The sequence below is a fragment of the Chrysemys picta genome, chromosome 12, assembly GCF_011386835.1.
Source record: "Chrysemys picta bellii isolate R12L10 chromosome 12, ASM1138683v2, whole genome shotgun sequence".
In the NCBI taxonomy this organism is placed as follows: Eukaryota; Metazoa; Chordata; order Testudines; family Emydidae; genus Chrysemys; species Chrysemys picta.
Genome location: NC_088802.1, coordinates 43,257,458 through 43,274,818, shown reverse-complemented (window position 1 = coordinate 43,274,818; position 17,361 = coordinate 43,257,458). Strand labels below are relative to the sequence as shown.

The window sequence follows — 17,361 nt, the reverse complement described above, 5'->3', positions numbered from 1 at the left end:
ATACCCGCAAAAAGACGCGCCCCCCTCCGGCCATCTCATTGGACGGTTCAAACCCGATCCCATCCGCCGTTGGGCGAAGAGCCGCCACTCTCTGCTTTGTCCCGCCTCAGCCTCTATTCTGAGTGGTAAAAGGCCGCCCTCTTTCCTGCCCCTAAACTTGATTGGTCGAGAAATACGTTCTCTGACAGAGGGTCGTCTGCCTTTGGTGCCGGTGTTCCTTTGTTGCTGAATGGAAAGATTGTCTGTCACTCACCTGACTCGGTTCTGATTGGCTCAACTACAAAGCCCAGATGAATATCCAGTCTCTCTCCACAGCTTTCACCTTAGGAGGGGGCAAAGTTGGAACTGTTGGATCCCCACACAGGGAGTGACTGGGTCTGGCCTAGCTGCACTACAGTGGGAGGTGTGGGCCACAAATGCAATCCTTAACCCCATCATCACCATGCACCAAATGCCTCAAAACTGCTTTCATACTGCTGGTGCCATCTCAGAAGGTCACCACATCATGATCTCATGCCATGTCATTGCCTCCAAAGGTCATCTTCCTGTGATGCAATGTGAGGCCACCACCTCAAAACAATTACACCACCATACCCACCTAAGACTATCATCATGCTGTAACAAAGCAATGACACCCACTGCCTCAAAATGTCCTGCTGCAATGCAATGGTAACACCTCAAAACATTGTGATGAGATACCACAAGAGAGCACCACCTCAAAACCTGATCACGCCAGGATAATCATAGTGCAGCCTCAAACATCCATACAAGTAGAGCTACAACCGTACTTCAAAATGTAACATATAGGAGTGATTTTGTCAAAATATCCACATGATAATGTAGTGAGATGCTGCTATTTCAGAATCTCCGTCTGTTGCAATACATTGGCACTGCATCAAACCAGATTCTGTTCTATCCTGTATAGGTTCTTATACCATGCTCATCACCATAGTATCTGAGCACCGTCCAGGAGTGCATTAAGAAACATGACTAATGTGTGTCATGTGTTTATTCTCTCAGGACATCTCACAAAGTACCAAGTGTGAATGGATATCCTGGAATGACCTTGCACCTGGTAATATGTTATTTGGAAAATGCAAATCCTGACTGGCTAGTTAGTGCTCCATCCTGGGTAAATAACTTGCTATAGTTACATAGGTTAGAACTTTGTATCTGTCTAATCTCAACTAATAGTAACATATAGCATTTCTATAACACCTTCCATCCAAACATTTAAAACGCTTCATAAATATTAACTGATTAAACCTCCCAACACCCCTGAGGTGGAGATCAGGAGCATTAGCCCAATTTTACAGATGGGGAAATGGGGACACAGAGAGGCTAAATGACTTGACAAAGATCACAGGAACACAGAATGGAGATCAGAAGCCAAATTTCCAGTTCCCCTTGCTTCTCTGCTTCCCACCCCCAAAATCATGTGCCTCACTCAACTACATGGCCTCCTTATCACTGTCCCTCATTCTTCCTGTAATAATAATCAAAAACAAACAAAAAAACAGTATGCATCTCTGGTCTGAATACACTGACTTTGGTGACTTAGTTACAGCAGAGATTAATCTGAGTGTAGTGGTGTGGCACCCATCTCTTGTGAGCACCCTTTCTGGTCAAATGCATCTGCAGTTTTTTCAATTTCCTCTGCTCTCAGTGCCCCCCGCATCAGCTGCCAGAGTCATCAGGCGAGTCTTCAGTGACTCAACCCTCCATCCAAGTCACATATAGTCCATGTACAAAACTAAACTAAACAAACCCCTCCTGGGGTATACTGTCCAACCGGACCTATCTCAAAGTCTTCCGTAACGTCCTGCAACTCTTTCTGGGCTCAGTACCTTCACAATCCAACAAGACCCATCACTTTACCCCTCCGTTGGCAACATCTCTGCAGCCCTCCCTGGTCCTTGAGTCTGATCAGCAGGACCTATCTCAGTACCTGACTTGGCATGCTTATGTGCACAGGTTCCTGTTCTAGGATGGAGCAGTACCCCCAGGGCTTCCTCCCAAGTACTTAAAAGGTTTGTTACAAGTTGGAGGGAGGAAAATTATTTTCCTTAACTTCTGAAGGTAGGACGAGAAGCAATGGACTTCAATTGCAGCAAGGGCAGTTTAGATTGGACATTAGGAAAAACTTCCTAAGTGTCAGGGTGGTTAAGCACTAAATAAATTGCCTAGGGAGGTGGTGGAATCTCCCTAATTGGAGATTTTTAAGAGCAGGTTAGACAAACATCTGTCAGAGATTATCTAGATACTACTTAGTCCTGCCATGAATGCAAGGAACTGGACTAGATGACCTCTTGAGGTCCCTTCCAGTCCTACAAGTCTATGACTCTTCACCTGACCTTTAGTCTTCTGGCCCTCCAGCTAGGTCAGTCTCAGTCCAGCCTCCTTCTAGGGGTGGGATAACAGTTCTAGGTTCAGTCCCTTCCCTGAGCCTGTCTAAACACCGTCTGTTCAGTCCCTTCCCTGAGCCTGTCTAAAGAGAGAGTGAGTGTGAGTGTGTGACCTAGGCCCACCCACTACTCCAGGCCCCAATCCAGAGATCCTCTAAGTAGCAGCCACATCCCTTTAAATAACTACAGTACCATTTCCCCACAGCCCTTATCTTTGTTGAGTCCCTACAGCCACCCAGGAGCACCTTCCTTGCTCCCCTAGTTCCTAGCACCAACTTCCTGGCTTGGCCCTTGCAGCTCCTGTAGCCAGCCAGAAGTCCTTTCCTTACTCCCCTAGTCCCTATCAGCTCCTGCAGCCAGCCAGAACCATCTCTTACTGCCCCAGTCCACAGCAGACTGAATTTATGCTGGCCCCACAGCTCCTTTTATACAGGCCTGCTGGGCCCTGATTGGCTACTCCCGGCAGCCTCTTTCCTGATTGGCTTCATCCCACTCAGCTGCTCTAGGGAGCTTGGGGGGGTCCCTCTCCACTGACATTTTCTGGGATAGGGTGTAGCAGGGAGGAGGCCTCAGGGCCTAGTCCACCCTGTCACACTGTAAATAAAATACAATAATAATTACATATAGAAAAGTATGAAATTAAAACATGATTCAATGTGGAAGTAATAAAAATTATTTTAAATTGTACTTTGTTTTATTGTTCCAGAATAGTCGATCACACCAGGGGATACAGACAAGTACGGAGAAGAGGCCACAATCTTTAATTCTATCTTAACAAAATCTCCCATTTTTATGTTCACTTTATATTTAAAATGTGAAGATCAAAAAATTACAATCTTCTTTTTAGCATTGAAAACGAATAACAACTAGATGCTTAGAAATCTGCTAGTTTCTGATTGGTTGAAGCACAGAGAGTCAATTCTTTGGGCTAATCATAAAATATCTTTTCATGAATGGTGCAGTAATGGTCACAATATAATCAGCATCCATCAGACAAAACGACAGCACTTACATTACCCTGGCTAGGCCTTATGAGTAACGAAGTGAAGTTACTGGAAAAGAATATTTTTGCAAGAAAAGTATCTGCTCTGAGATTAGCTATCTTCTGCCAAGATGTTTATTTTATATCAGTATCTTAGCTTTGACTTTGTACATATTTTGCAGCATCAGAACATGCTATATTTTATTAGTATTACTTGATTTAATCAACTTTTTTACCTGAAAGCCAACTTGAGAACACTCTATTTGCCAGTACGATCTGATATAAAAGAGATAGTCTTCTTGAGGTATCTCCTTGCCCCCTAGAAGTTATTAGCCATTCAACATGTTCCATTTCAGAACATTCAGACGTTAAGCATGTCATAATACTTCGTACTTCTAGAACCCCTTTCACATGAACATCTCAAAGCATTTAACAAACATTAATCCTCAAACCACCTGTTAGGTGGATGGGTATTATCATCATCCCCATTTTGCAGATGGAGAAACTAAGGCACAGAAGTTAAGGCCAACATTTTCAAACTTGTGTGCCTAAAGATGGATACTTAAATCCATAATTAGAGGCCTGAATAAAACTGTATTAAGTACCCAAAGCTCCCATTGAAATCAATGGGAGTTGGACCTCAAACTCAAAACACTTTTCTTTAGGGTCCCTATATATGGATTTAAATATCTCATTTTAGGCACCCAAGTTTGAAAAAGTTGGCATAGGTTATTTGCCCAAAGACAAGACTGCATCAGAACCCAGGAGTCCTGGTTCCTAGTGCCCTATTTTAACTCCTAGATCACACTTTTTTATTAAGACAACAGTTATGGGAAAATAAGTCTTAGGGTGTCCAAAAATTGACATTGCATATTATTTGGTGGGATAGCCATGGTTTATGAAGGGCCAGTAAAATTAAACTGTATCTTACTGAGGATCTAATGAGGAGTCTGTTGCATTAACATTTTTGTATTGAAGGTGGTCATGCGGTCCCTATTGTACGTCGCTAGTATGCATTGCCTGTAACATTTCTATCCTTTATGGTTCTATCGACTTCATATCCTCATTAAGAAAACAAATTTGGGGGCTAAACTACATGACAATCACTTTAAAATAAGTGGTATTTAGATGTTTGAGTGAAATCTCAAAATACCAAGTCCCTTGAAGATCCCAAATGTATCATACCTGTGAAAGACTGCTGTCCGCACTAGGAAAAGCATCTGTCGACCAATCCTCTCTGACGTTCTTCAAATGGGGTTGAAAACAGTTTGGCTGCTAGTGTAAACAGGAAAATCATTTGGATGGGGTCTGGACCTAGCAACCAAACCATTTTCATCCCTGACGCAGCTTTAACCAGTTTTTTTAAACAATGCTGAACATCTGTCCTGATTCACATTGGTAGTAAAGCCATGTCCAGATGAACCTGTTCCTGACACCCATCATCAGCAATAGGTTATTTTCCTCACACAGGCAGCACATTCAGAGTGTGGGGAGCAGTACTCAATGGCAAAACCTCCAAGCAGTTTAGCAGCAGTGCTGGCAGTCTACAAAGGAAGTATCACTTAAGTCAAATGGATACAAACTGCAAGAGCATACCAGGACAAAGGTCCTAAGGATGAGTTTGTGGACTTTAAAAGGATTTGGTATGGTACCCCTGCTACATTTTATATGTTGGAATGAATAAGCACCTTCTATTGACCAGTTTCTAGACTACTTGAGAGGAAACAAATTCTCTGAAGGATTTGTGGACAATAATGGTTTTGGTTATCAAATCTTTTAAAGACAATAGGAGTTTGTACTCAGTCATCTTCAAGTACTACTGAAGGCAGCTGTTTGAGCAGACACTTTCAGGCAACATCAGCTGGAGAATGAAGTACTAGACACAAAGGAATTGAGGTTAACTGATTGGGTCTTTTGTTTTGATAACACGTTGAAATCCTTCTGCAAGGACTTAACATAAGATGAATAGAGGGATATTCTTAAAGCTACAGCACCTGACATTGCTACAAAGGAATATATTTTTCCTCCCTCTTTTGCAAAGGGAAACATTTGTAAATTGGGTATAAACCCATTTTAAAGGGTCTGGTTTCCTTGACAAACCATGCAACTCCCCTTGATATTGCCAGGAATTCAATGGGCAGGTTAATGACAAATGAAGCACCATTGTACTTCTGTATGAGGTTAAGAGATACCATACCACTTTTGAAAACATACGGGTGCTCCCTGCCTGTTTTTTTACTCCTATCCCCTTAGGGAAGAAGGAACATAAATCAAAATGCAACTGGAAGTTTTCAGCCTAACTGTAGGCGGGAGAGATCAAGAAATGAAATGTAAGGAGACCTCATCCTCTATTTTAGAAGCTGAAGCAAGTTCAAACAGATCTCTTCCGGATGAACAGAGAGCTTCTTCCAAAGAACAAAGTCTTGGCATAATACCATCTGAAAGAATTTTAGAGACTTGGGGTGGGTTTTCAGAAATCTTGGGCTAGACAAGTCTTTCCTGGCAAGGTTGAATGGCAGAGCTTCTGAAGCCAAAAGGGGAAAATATTCTCAGAATCCCACATAGGAATCTGGAGGAGGAAACTAAGACTAAACAGAGTCATTGAACTATCTATTTTTTTTTTTTAAAGGAATAATTTTGCCTGTGGCTCCACATATAGAAATATGTGCAGCAAAGAGCAATTAATCTCCACAGGACAGTGTAGATCAGAAGTGCAGTCCAGAACAAGTGCATGCTGAGGAAGGAGATACTCTGCTTACTAGGATTGGGGATTCCTTAAAATTAACTGAAGTGGCCTACAACCAGAGACTAATACTCCCAATAGTTATTTGAAAATTACCACAAAGCACAGGCATGTTCAGTAGTTTATTCTTCCCAGATGTTTATGAAGGTGGGTAACAATGTGTTACCAGGGATGTGAGAAAACACCATTCAATCAACTAACTTTTCTAAAGTGTAGAGGCTATTTCATTCTACCATACATGGAATCATTGTGAGTGAAATTATTTTGTTTGCTAGGGCAGCGGGCAAAGGGATCACTCACACAACAATCAACTCTTGGGGCGATTTGTCTTCTTGCAAAAGCTGGTCATCAAGGAGCAGGGCTTTACTTCCCACTTCCTTTATGAATAAAGTACCTATGACTAGCTGAAAGCCTTAGGAGATTCCTGGTGAAGTAGAACAGACCTAAAGCCAAACAGGAACATTCTATACGGACAGTAAAGGGAGGAAGTAATAAGATCTCAGTGGTCTTTCATTAAATCTTGGATTACAGCCCCACTCCACTGTACCCTCATGTTTTGTATTCTCCTTGATATATGACTGAGTGCTTAAATGGGGCTTGAACTTTTCCTCTTTCACCCAGTATCACAGCATAGTGTCGAAGCAGGGTTTGGAACCTTCTTTACAATAACTGAATGCACCCATGAACAGAGATCAAGTTTCTGATCTATCTTCTATACTTCAGGTTTCAGAGTAGCAGCCGTGTTAGTCTGTATCCGCAAAAAGAAGAACAGGAGTACTTGTGGCACCTTAGAGATTTGTTAGTCTCTAAGGTGCCACAAGTACTCCTGTTCTTCTTCTATACTTCTTGGATTCTCACTTTGGTATTCCAAACGTATCACCCTTAATCCAAATTCATGTAAACTGAACACACTTCCTATCTCAGTTTCCCCATCTGTAAAACAGGGACTATACTTATTTGCTTACCACATAAGGTATGTCTGCGCTACAGCTGGAAGCAAACCTCACAGTGTGGATAGACAGACTCGCACTAGCACACCTCAAGTTGGGCGCTTCAAAATAGCAGTGTGGATGTTGTGTCTCAAGATGACCCCTTAGTCTGAGCTCTGGTGGCTAGCCTGAGCCTCTGCCAGGGCTGCAACAGCCAAGCTGCTATTTCACGCGAGCGGGGCTTGAGCTAGTAGTTTCTACCTGGGCTGGGAGGCTGGCTCCCAGCTGCAGTGTAGACATACCCATACAGGTGTAGGTGTTTGAGGATTAAAGTCTGTAAATTGTTGTGGAAATATAAAAAGCTACAAGTGCTAAGTATTATCACTATGCAGAAAAATAAAGAAAACTGATTATTTTAAACAAGAAGTTTATTTAAACAACAAGACGCTTTACTTGAAGGGAAAACTATCTAGGATCAATGTTTTTTTGGAGTAATTTACCCTTACCTAGACAGAGATTGCTCTACATGTAACAGCTACGTACAAAAAAGTTATAAAATCGTCCTTGGTTTTACAATGATAAAAGAAAAACATTGAAATTATCCAATCAAACAAAGTATGCAATGTTTTTGTTTGTCAACAGTGAGAGCAAAATAACTTACTGGAATATAAAGATAAAAGTTGAAGGAGCATGCCACGATGGAGAAAAGGGTATTTTCACAGAACCAGTTTTTTTTCCCCACCCCGTCTCCATTCCATGTTGATCAAAACATACCATTGGCCATTTAGTTAAAAAAAATATGCATTGTGTCTGTGCACATACACCAGTTACTTTATGTACAATAGAAGGAAGAGGAAAAAAAGAGAGAAGAGAAAAAACTATACTGCAGTAGTCAGGATGTGGCTGAACCAAGTCTCATTTTTCTAATTGTGAAGGTGTCGTCTGTGGGAGCACAGTTCTGGAGAGGAAAGTAGCAGGTTCTCTTTTTAGTAGACTCCTCCTGTCTGCTGCTGGAACACATCAATTGTATCTTCATCCTCCATTTCCAACTGCATCAGAAAGAAAGAACTGGTTTCAACTCAGCTGATGAAATATTAGACATATCTGAAATGTTCTTAGTTTCACATCTTCGCGTATACCTCTTACCACAACTTAAAATCAGAACAAATTCCCAATTTAACGCATTCACCCTGCTTCATGGGAACGTGAAACTTAAAGAGCGATATAAAGAATGGTGGATAATTGACTATTTAAAATAAAGTAAGATCCACGAGTATACTGATCTGCTCCTCTCTAAGGGCCTCACAGACATTACGTCTTAATCTTCTTGCCTGCTCCATCAGACCACTTCATCCCCGCTATTTCCCTTAGAACACCACCTCTGTCCCACTTTGTGGTTGTTTAAATGCACAGCATCTAAGTGGTTTAATCTACAGTACTATAGAAAGCAAATTATGGCCAAAGCCCCTACATCCAATAAGTAACAACAAAAAAAGAAAATGGGATACCGGTCACTAAGAATGTGATGATAGAGACTGTTTCTAGACATGTTGTATGGTAAACAAACAAGTACCAGAGTACTGAACTGCAGGCCATATTATTATAGCAGTCTTTTCTATAACAGAAGTCTCGCAACTGGCACTCTGGGGCCCTTACAGGTATGTTTACACTGCAAAAGAGGCCCGTCCGAGCAAGTCTAAGAGATCAGGACTACAGTACGTCAGAGCTGTTGCAGCACTTCTAGTGTAGTTCTAAGGGCCAGATTCTGCATCTATCAGAAGTCCACAGTGTTTGCTGTTTTCAGTAAACTGATTTAGCTTTAACATAGCATGCATGGAGAGGATTACAAACTGCATAGGATTTTAATTCTCAGCATTTCAGGTTCAACCAAAAGTTTAAAGTTAAACAGATAGGGTGGCATATTCTTTGAAGCAAAAGTCTGGAAACAACAATTCTATGACAACATTGGCAAAATTGTGAAGTCCCTTATTTACCATGAGATGGCATGCTGAAAGCATGAACTTTAAACAGCATGCAATTCAGGGGTAACTGCTTGTATGCAACTATGCAGAACACTCCCGAAAGACATTCTTGGGCATCACCACCAATTACTGCCAGAGTGAACCAACATCCTACATTATTGGGTCTGATTTTTGTTTTGAACTTACATACTTCAACCAGCCCAACTGCACAACATTTGGTAACTTTATATTACTGAGATACGAACAAACTAGAGATACTGGACAATAATTTTCACATTGCAGCATACAGTTCTACAATACAGAACTGTCACCTGCCAGGCCTGTCAATATGCTAACAAACACTAAAATTATTATTTGAAGGAGAACTCCAATACCTACCTGCCAGGACTATTAATCCACCACAATCACTGTAATCCATAAAGTAATATCCTTACAGGACTTAGCATCAGTAGAAGCTGTAAATCAACTTATCTGGCACTGTGATGGTATCAGTCTAATATTCTAGATGCAGAATATAGTGTTATTCTATTCCCAACAGTTCTGAACTAGTTACTGTAAAAGTCTGAAGTTAGATCTTGACCATTGGTATATTACTTAAGCCTTAATAGTTACATAGCTGTTTCTCTGTAGCAATAGTGTTATACACAACTATTAACTCCTGCAGCAAGCTTTAAACATAATTTTTACCTGTGCAGGTGTATCTGTTTCATTGATTGGCTGCCCATCGAACCGGAATCTGATTTGCCTCATTGACAAACCCTGGCACAAAGAGAAATAAGTGACATGTTAAAACACTGTTCAGTCCTCACTTTGACTTGTAACTGGAGCTATGTTTTGATTATGCCCTGCTTTGAATGACAAATTGCAACATGTTTAATTTCTAAAAGATGCATCATTGTCCCTACCAACTAGACATTAAATAAAGTGTACTAGAAATCCCAAATCAAGTCCTGAAGGCCAGAAGCCACTGAAAAAAAATTTTTTTCTTTTTTTTTTCTTTTTACACAAGAATTTTAAATAATTCAGTTGGAGGAAAGTTAGGAATAGCACTTTGGGTGGCAAGTGTCACAAGGGGAATAACATCCCTGCTCAAATGTTAGCACAGCTCGATTTCACCTTCTCTAAAAGCAGCAACATTATAGGACTCCTTTGCTTCTCCTCATGGAAAGCCCACATCAATCTGTTAGTCTGAAGTGACTCAATAAGTAGCTGATTAATCCTGAATAGTTACTTTTTGAATTAATTTAAACTTCCAGCATCTAATGCCGATATCACGTCTAACCTCCTTATTGAATTTAAGGGACACATGAGATGAAATTACAGAACCTGGATTATTTAGTAAAAAGCAACAGAGGGTCCTGTGGCACCTTTAAGACTAACAGAAGTATTGGGAGCATAAGCTTTCGTGGGTAAGAACCTCCCTTCTTCAGATGCAAGAAGTGAGGTTCTTACCCAGGAAAGTTTATGCTCCCAATACTTCTGTTAGTCTTAAAGGTGCCACAGGACCCTCTGTTGCTTTTTACAGATTCAGACTAACACTGCTACCCCCCTGATACTGGATTATTTAGAACACACACAAGATAAGAAACCAGCAGAATGAACCATTTCAGAGAACAAATGAAGTTAGGTTTTAAGGAAGTCATCTACCTTCAGAGGGAGACTACCCAGATAAGATAATTTTAATTAAGAAATTTCTATTATCACTCTCACTAAAATCATTTGGTAACCCTTTCCATCCCCCAAAATACTCTCATTCTCATGTGGGTTGATAGCTAGTTTGTTTTCAGTCTAAGTAGTAATCACCACTCTGCACTTTGTTTTCAAAGAGCTTTACAAACTAAACTTAATAGCACCCTTCAGCTGGTCTATCCCCATTCTACACATAGGGAAAGATTAAGGGTTGGTCTTCATTTAAAACTTACAGCAGCATGACTATGTCGGTCAGGGTGTGAAAAAAAACACACCTCCGAGCAACTTGTCAGCATAGCTATAACTCCTTGTGAAGATGCAACTATGCCAAGAGAAGAGGGCTTCTGTTGGTATAGCCAACATTGTTTGGGGAATTGGTGTTCCTACAATAACCTATAACTCCTTCTGTCAGTGTCCACTGTGTCTGTCTAGAGCAAACATAGCCCAAATGAGTGAGGAAAGGATACAGTCAATGGCAGAGCTCTGTTGTCTCTGCCTTCCAGTTCTGTCCTCCATTTAATATATACTGTCTAGTTTTCCTGTAGGAGTCCTAGACATTCATCAAGATAATTTGTTTTTCAAGTGAGGTTAATGTGGTGGAAGGTGCTGGACTGACAGCCCTGATGAATTAAGTCCTCAGTTAGCCCTGGAACAGATATAGAATGGAAACAGAAATCTGTTATATTAATCACTTGTTATGGGGGGGATTGTGTTGCCAGGAAAGATGTTTTAGCAAGAATATTCAGATTAGTAAAATCTTACCAGCTATAGTTCACAATGAAGGAATCTCCCCACTAGGGCAACATCTCATCTTGAAGGACTGAAATAAGTCTTCAGATTCTGGTATTGTTCATCCATAAGCTCATCTAAATTTAAGATATAAGCCTGTGGCTGACCAAACAGCAAAGTGGCTCCAGAACCCTCTGCTGCCCAAAGGAATTTGGTTCAAGCTCCACTGTCAAAGGACAGAGTGCTGCATATAGGCAGCTTATTCAGCCCTTGGGATGAAGCAACTGATGTTGCTGGCCTCGTCTAGTTACTAAAATAGAGTATTTGAGGGGAATGACTAACAAGATGTGGAATCTGGGGGCTCCCCCCAAGAGAAAAATAACATACTACTTTCTCTGATGTTGTGGATCTTATATGTTGCATTCTGAAAATGTTAAGTTATTTTGTAGTGGTTCTTGGCAATTTTGTACAGGTCCCAAGTGAGACTTAACAGAAAAGTGCACATTTGAGAACTACAATCTCACAAAGATATGGATTTTTCTGCACTTCAATATATTGGAACAATTTCCAGTAATACATTCTTCCCAGAAACAATGATCCTCAATAGTCTTGATCTTCTGAACCTATATCTGAAGACTATTATATACACTACATGACTTCTACTCTTTAAAGTTATCTAGTCCTCTGCATTGACTAGTTTTTGTGTCTCCTCAATATGCATGAGTTTTTTTGCTTCAACTTTATGTTTCTTAGCCAAAATTTTCAAGTTTGGGAGTCTACAGATAGGCACGTAAGTTTTGATTTTTAGAAGTGCTAAGCATTCACAGTCCTCAATGACTTCAGATGTAAGTTGTGGGATCTATGAAAGCACCTATGAAAAATCTGCCCACCTGTTTAGATGCTTAAATATTTAAATGGGTATTTATTTTTAGGCCTTCAAGTTTGAAAATCATTGCCCTTGACTTGTGAACCTTTTAAAATAGTTGCATATCTCATTTCCTACTTTAACAGGATTTTGGATGTTAGTTTATTCAAAATCTGGTTTCTGCTCATTGCAAAAATTGCCTAAATCCTAGTACTCATCCTGCCTCAGAGTGAGGGATGGGCTAGATAACAACTTAAGGTTCCTTCCAGCCCTATATTTGTAGTATTCTGATGGATTTTTTTTCTATGGGAAAGCCAGAGTTTCTTGCATGAATTTTAAATTAAAGAAATATAAACTCAGCAAGCATTTTATACTGACTAATTTGGGTATGAATGATACTTTCTAGACATATTTAATATTACCTTTTATCCAGAATTCTCAACCCATTTTATAGCAGTTTGATATACCTCACAACACACCATGAAGGAGGTGATATCCATATTTTACAATGGGGAAAACTGAGGTCAGATAACTTACCTAAGATAACAATAAGCCATTGACAGGGCTAGGAAAAAAAAAGACAGACTCAACCATTCACTAATTTATCCTCATAACACCTAGCGGGGTAAGGAAGGTGTAGGGACGGCACTCCTTCCCTTACATACTAAGACAGGGTGCTTATAGTGCAGTAGTATTCCTAAGTGAAAGTATTCATCATTCAAAATAATCTCTGATTCTGACTGTCAAGTGTAGTTGTCACTCAAACCAAATCCACTCTCACCATTAAGCAAGTCTGATGAACTCCTCCTGCATAATACCTAGGTTTCCTGAGGCTCCCAAGAGTAGCTCAAATCCAGACATAGAGAAAAGTACATTATAAGCACCTTTGATCATATGTTATACATTGAAATCATACAACTAGAGCAGAATAATTTAAATAAAACAATAGCTTTCATTTGATCTTATTGTATAAATCCCCTGAAATAATCCCATCTCAGCATGAGAATGACAGAATTGCTAGTTTTAGGTCTGGCCTAAACAGTGCTTGTATCAATGTATCTATTTCGGGCAGGAGTCTGATTTTTACTGAAATAGTTATACTGGCACAACACGCAATGTGCAGAGAGTTATAGAGGTATAAAGGTGTTTTAACTATACCAATATTGTTAAAGCAGTACAGCTTGTGTGTACAGATTAACTTAATGTTGAAAACAAGCCTTTTAGAGAAGGGACTTCCTAAAATAAGATGATCTTTCAAGCTCTAGGCATTCAACTCATCAAAAAAAATAGCTTCTCTGGTGTCATTCTTATTTCTGCAACCACTGTTTGAAAACTCCTTTCTTCCAATATTTGCAAGTTAGAGGAAGGCTCAGTTGTTTGCATGATATCAGAAGACTTGTTTACTCAGATGAGTTACTTAATCCACTAGACAACTAATCCACTAGAGCAGAGGTTCTCAAACAGTGATCCATGAACTCCAGTCAGGTGGTCCGTGGATAGTTCCCTCTAAGGTGCGTGCCTGGGCGGCAGTACATGAAAGAATGAAGGGCCACCCACCTAATTAGTGGAGCCATGCAGGCATAGCGCCACTAATTAGGTGCCTGGATCCTGGAGAAGATGCACATGCAAGGTGAGGTGGTGGCCTTGGGGTGGAATAGCAGGTAGGCAAGAGGGGGAAGTGGGGTGAGGGGAATTTGGAACGTGCAGGGCTGTGGCGACCAGAGAAAGAGGTGACTTTCCCCAGCTCCAGGGCTGCAGCTGCTGGGGAGAGACTCCTCCTCTTTCCCAGCCCCAGCTCAGGGGCTGCCGCGGCAGGGGAGAAAGGGCACATCCATCGCATTAGAAAGGTAAGACTACTGATATTAAAATATGAGTTGTGTGCTTTTATTTGTAGAACAAAAAATGTTTATTAAGGGTTTTTTTAATATAACGCTTTTATCCAAAGCGCTTTACAAAGGTTAGCTAACGGTACAAACAACATTTGGAAAGATCATTAAGTGGTCCGCTGAAACCCTCAGCAATTTTCAAGTGGTCCACACAAAAAAAAAAGTTTGAGAACCACTGCACTAGAGAAAATGAAACAGAAAATGTGGACTTCATGATCACTCTCAGCCCACCCCCATACAATTTTACATTTCAAAGAAATCTATGACCAGCCATTGTCACTTTCTATCTCAGTACAGTAAAACTAAGGCCATAAATCAGAAGTCTGAGATAAGATCAAGAACAAACAAACAACTGTTATAAAGGTACCATTATTACTGTTCAACTGCCTAGCCACACTTCCTTCTACCACACCCTCTCCATGTTTTGGGAGATAGCAATATTAAAGCTGCCTTCCAACAGGAGGGGGCTGTAAAGGAGACTTTACAAAGATAATAATTTAACTTTATTTATCCATTTCTTGAAAATGTTCTCCCAGTCTATTTAGCAAAAGACCCTTGAAGCAGTACATATTCTGCAACATGATGAGTTTTGTTAAATATGCAATACTGTGATAAGACATTTACTGTTCTCATCCACCTTAATGAAGATGACCCCTCTTATAGGCATTGCTTCCTTTAGTGTTCACACAAGTGCCTCACCTGTCGTTCACAATAGGCTTTCATTAGTTTACTAAGTGGTGTGTGCCTCTTAATCTTAAACTGAACCACAGACCCATCTTGCCCTGCCACCTTCAGATTAATGTGGTCATTGTTTTCAGTCTTCACTCCTTCCTGTTGAGGAGAAAAGAAAGAAAGGAGAGGTATGATTTAAAAAAAAAGTATGAAATAAGTTAACATTTTACCATGTGGCAACAGGCCTCTACAAGCTTTACACTTTGACTTATGAAATAATGTTAGTGTTTTTCAATTTTCCTAGTGTGAAACTCTTCCTAATTTGGAAAAGCAAAAACTCAACAGTATTGAAATTAACAAGTTCTGTCAAGGGCTACTGAAATTAATTAGTACAAACAATGGTGATGAAAGAGATAAACCTGAAAGGAAGACAGACACATACTAGCTGTTTAACTGTAAAAATTATTCAAAGCTAAAGAAATAAGAATATTGTTGTCACATGCTCATATACAATAGTACATTTTGTCCTTTTAAAGAAAACTAAATTTACATTTAGGATTGTAATCTCAAATATCCTATAAAATCTCTCTCTCACTTTATTTCAACTAAGCCAGTGAAGCTATTTCTGCAATTTACAGATTACAGGAAAGTTTAAGTTTAACTTCAATACCACAGCTCTCAAAAGGAAACAAGTCAGACCTTGCATCTTGTTAGACTTCCATGAGAGTCCTTTAAAGTGATTAAGTCCTGAAACTAGCAGCTTTACCCTTTTTTAAACAAGTCGAAATAAACAATTTAAACCTTCCACTTCAATAAAAACATATTACACACATCTAATGCAAAAACTACTTTAGGGTTTTTATTTTCATACATTGATAGATTCTAAAGGCCAGAGGGGTCCATTATGATCATCTAGTTTGGCCTCCACAGGCCATAGAATTCCCCCAAAATAATTGCTAGAGCTTATCTTTTAGAAAAAACACCCAATCTTGAGTTAACAATTTGTCAATGATGGAGACTCCACCATGACCCTTGGGAATTTGTTCCAATGGTTAATTACTCTCAGTTAAAAATGTATGCCTTATTTCCAAATAATTTGGGGGCGGAATGGGAGGGGCGCTCTTTAATGCCGAAGATAAAAAGCTACCCAGTGTAATAACAACACAACACTAGTCAGTTCAAACGAAGCATCTGTCCTTTGGCTATAGACAGCTCTTTGAGGACTTTGCCTTTAATAAAAAGGCGATACCTGAGACACTGAGCTGTGTTCCAGCTTCACCTCATACCACACTATTGGACCAAGTCCTTTCAATCCCAGCCTCACATAAGATTTCAGAAGACAACAATGTGCAAACAGGGGGCCAGGTCTACATGTGACAGATACTCCAGCAAAAGGGGTGGGGGTGGCAGGGAGAGAGAACCACCGCCTGCTGCCTAGGAAGAGCCACAGTCGGAGCCCCGGAGGGGAGGGAGGGAGGATGGGTCCTTTAAATGGGAGAGGCTTTTGGCGCCTTCAAACTCCATTTAAAATGAAAACCCAGCAGCAGCAGGGACTCACAGGCTGCTCCATGCTGCTCCCATCCCCCCCCGCCAGGCCGCTCAGAGCCTCAAGAGACCCGCCCAGGGCAGGGGGCGCTGGGCAGCAGGAGGCACAAAAGAGCAAGGCTGGGACCGTCGCGCTATTTCAGGGTCCCTCCTCCCCAGGGGAGGCCAGGGCCGGGCTGAGCTGCCCCGCTATCAGAGGGGGAGGGCTGGGAACTGCCTCAGCTCAGGGTAGGTGAGGGATGCTGCAGCCCTTCTCCCCCTGCAAAGCCAGGCCCGGGCCCACATGGGCGGGGGGTGGGGATCCAGCCCCTCGGGGAGGTGGGGGCCGCAGCCGCGCTTGGGCCTGCCTCCCGGGGCAGGGGAGGAAGCACAGCTCCGGTTCGCCCCGCTACGGCCCCCAGGGATCCGCCTGGAACGGAGCCAGGTCCTCCACCGGGAGAAACAGCGGGGCCGGGGCGGGCGGCCCTGCGAGGGCTGGAGAACGGAGCGCGACGGCGGCCGGGCCTGCTGCGGAGGGGGGAGGAAAATGGCGCGCAGAGCCGGCGCGGCAGAGTCGGGGCTGCTCCCGCGCCAGGCCGGGGCCGGGCCCGGCCTCTCCTTGCCCCCGCCCGGGGGTTCCTCCCTCACCTTGGGCTTTTCGTCGGCCATGGCAAGGCAGCAGGGTCCGGGCCGCTCCGAGCGCTTCACAAAGGGGGGAGAAAGACCGAGCGAGGCGAAGAGAGAGAGAGGGGGAGGCTAGGGTGAGCGCGCACGCACTGCCGCGGGACCGCGCTTTACCCTGCGTGCGCGCCCCCGCGCCGCCCCCCAGCCCAGGCTTCATTGGGTCCGGCCGCCGGGAGCGCGCTGATCCGTTACATAACACGGCCGAGAGAAGGAGCGTGCGCGCGCACGGGCATCTCCCAGCCCTGCGTGCGCGTCCCCCGCCCCGCCGGGC

General features: G+C 42.1%; 1 protein-coding gene across 1 annotated transcript; it reads right to left on the bottom strand.

The window, feature by feature from the left end:
- Nucleotides 1–7,469: 7,469 nt before the first annotated feature.
- Nucleotides 7,470–17,361, bottom strand: SUMO2 (small ubiquitin like modifier 2). Its single transcript, XM_005297470.5, has 4 exons — nucleotides 17,055–17,361; nucleotides 14,910–15,041; nucleotides 9,729–9,800; nucleotides 7,470–8,108 (listed from the first exon to the last, which is right to left on the bottom strand). The coding sequence occupies exons 1-4, from the start codon at nucleotides 17,073–17,075 to the stop codon at nucleotides 8,046–8,048; spliced, it is 288 nt and encodes a 95-aa protein (XP_005297527.1). The 5' UTR covers nucleotides 17,076–17,361; the 3' UTR covers nucleotides 7,470–8,045.

What these genes read in the sequence shown, in the direction of transcription:
- SUMO2 (XM_005297470.5), bottom strand. Translation starts at nt 17,075, where the DNA reads ATGGCCGACGAAAAGCCCAAG. An exon ending in TGGCCGACGAAAAGCCCAAG is followed by an intron (nt 15,042 to 17,054) that starts GTGAGGGAGGAA and finishes TCTCCTCAACAG; the next exon opens with GAAGGAGTGAAGACTGAAAA. An exon ending in AAGCCTATTGTGAACGACAG is followed by an intron (nt 9,801 to 14,909) that starts GTGAGGCACTTG and finishes TCTTTGTGCCAG; the next exon opens with GGTTTGTCAATGAGGCAAAT.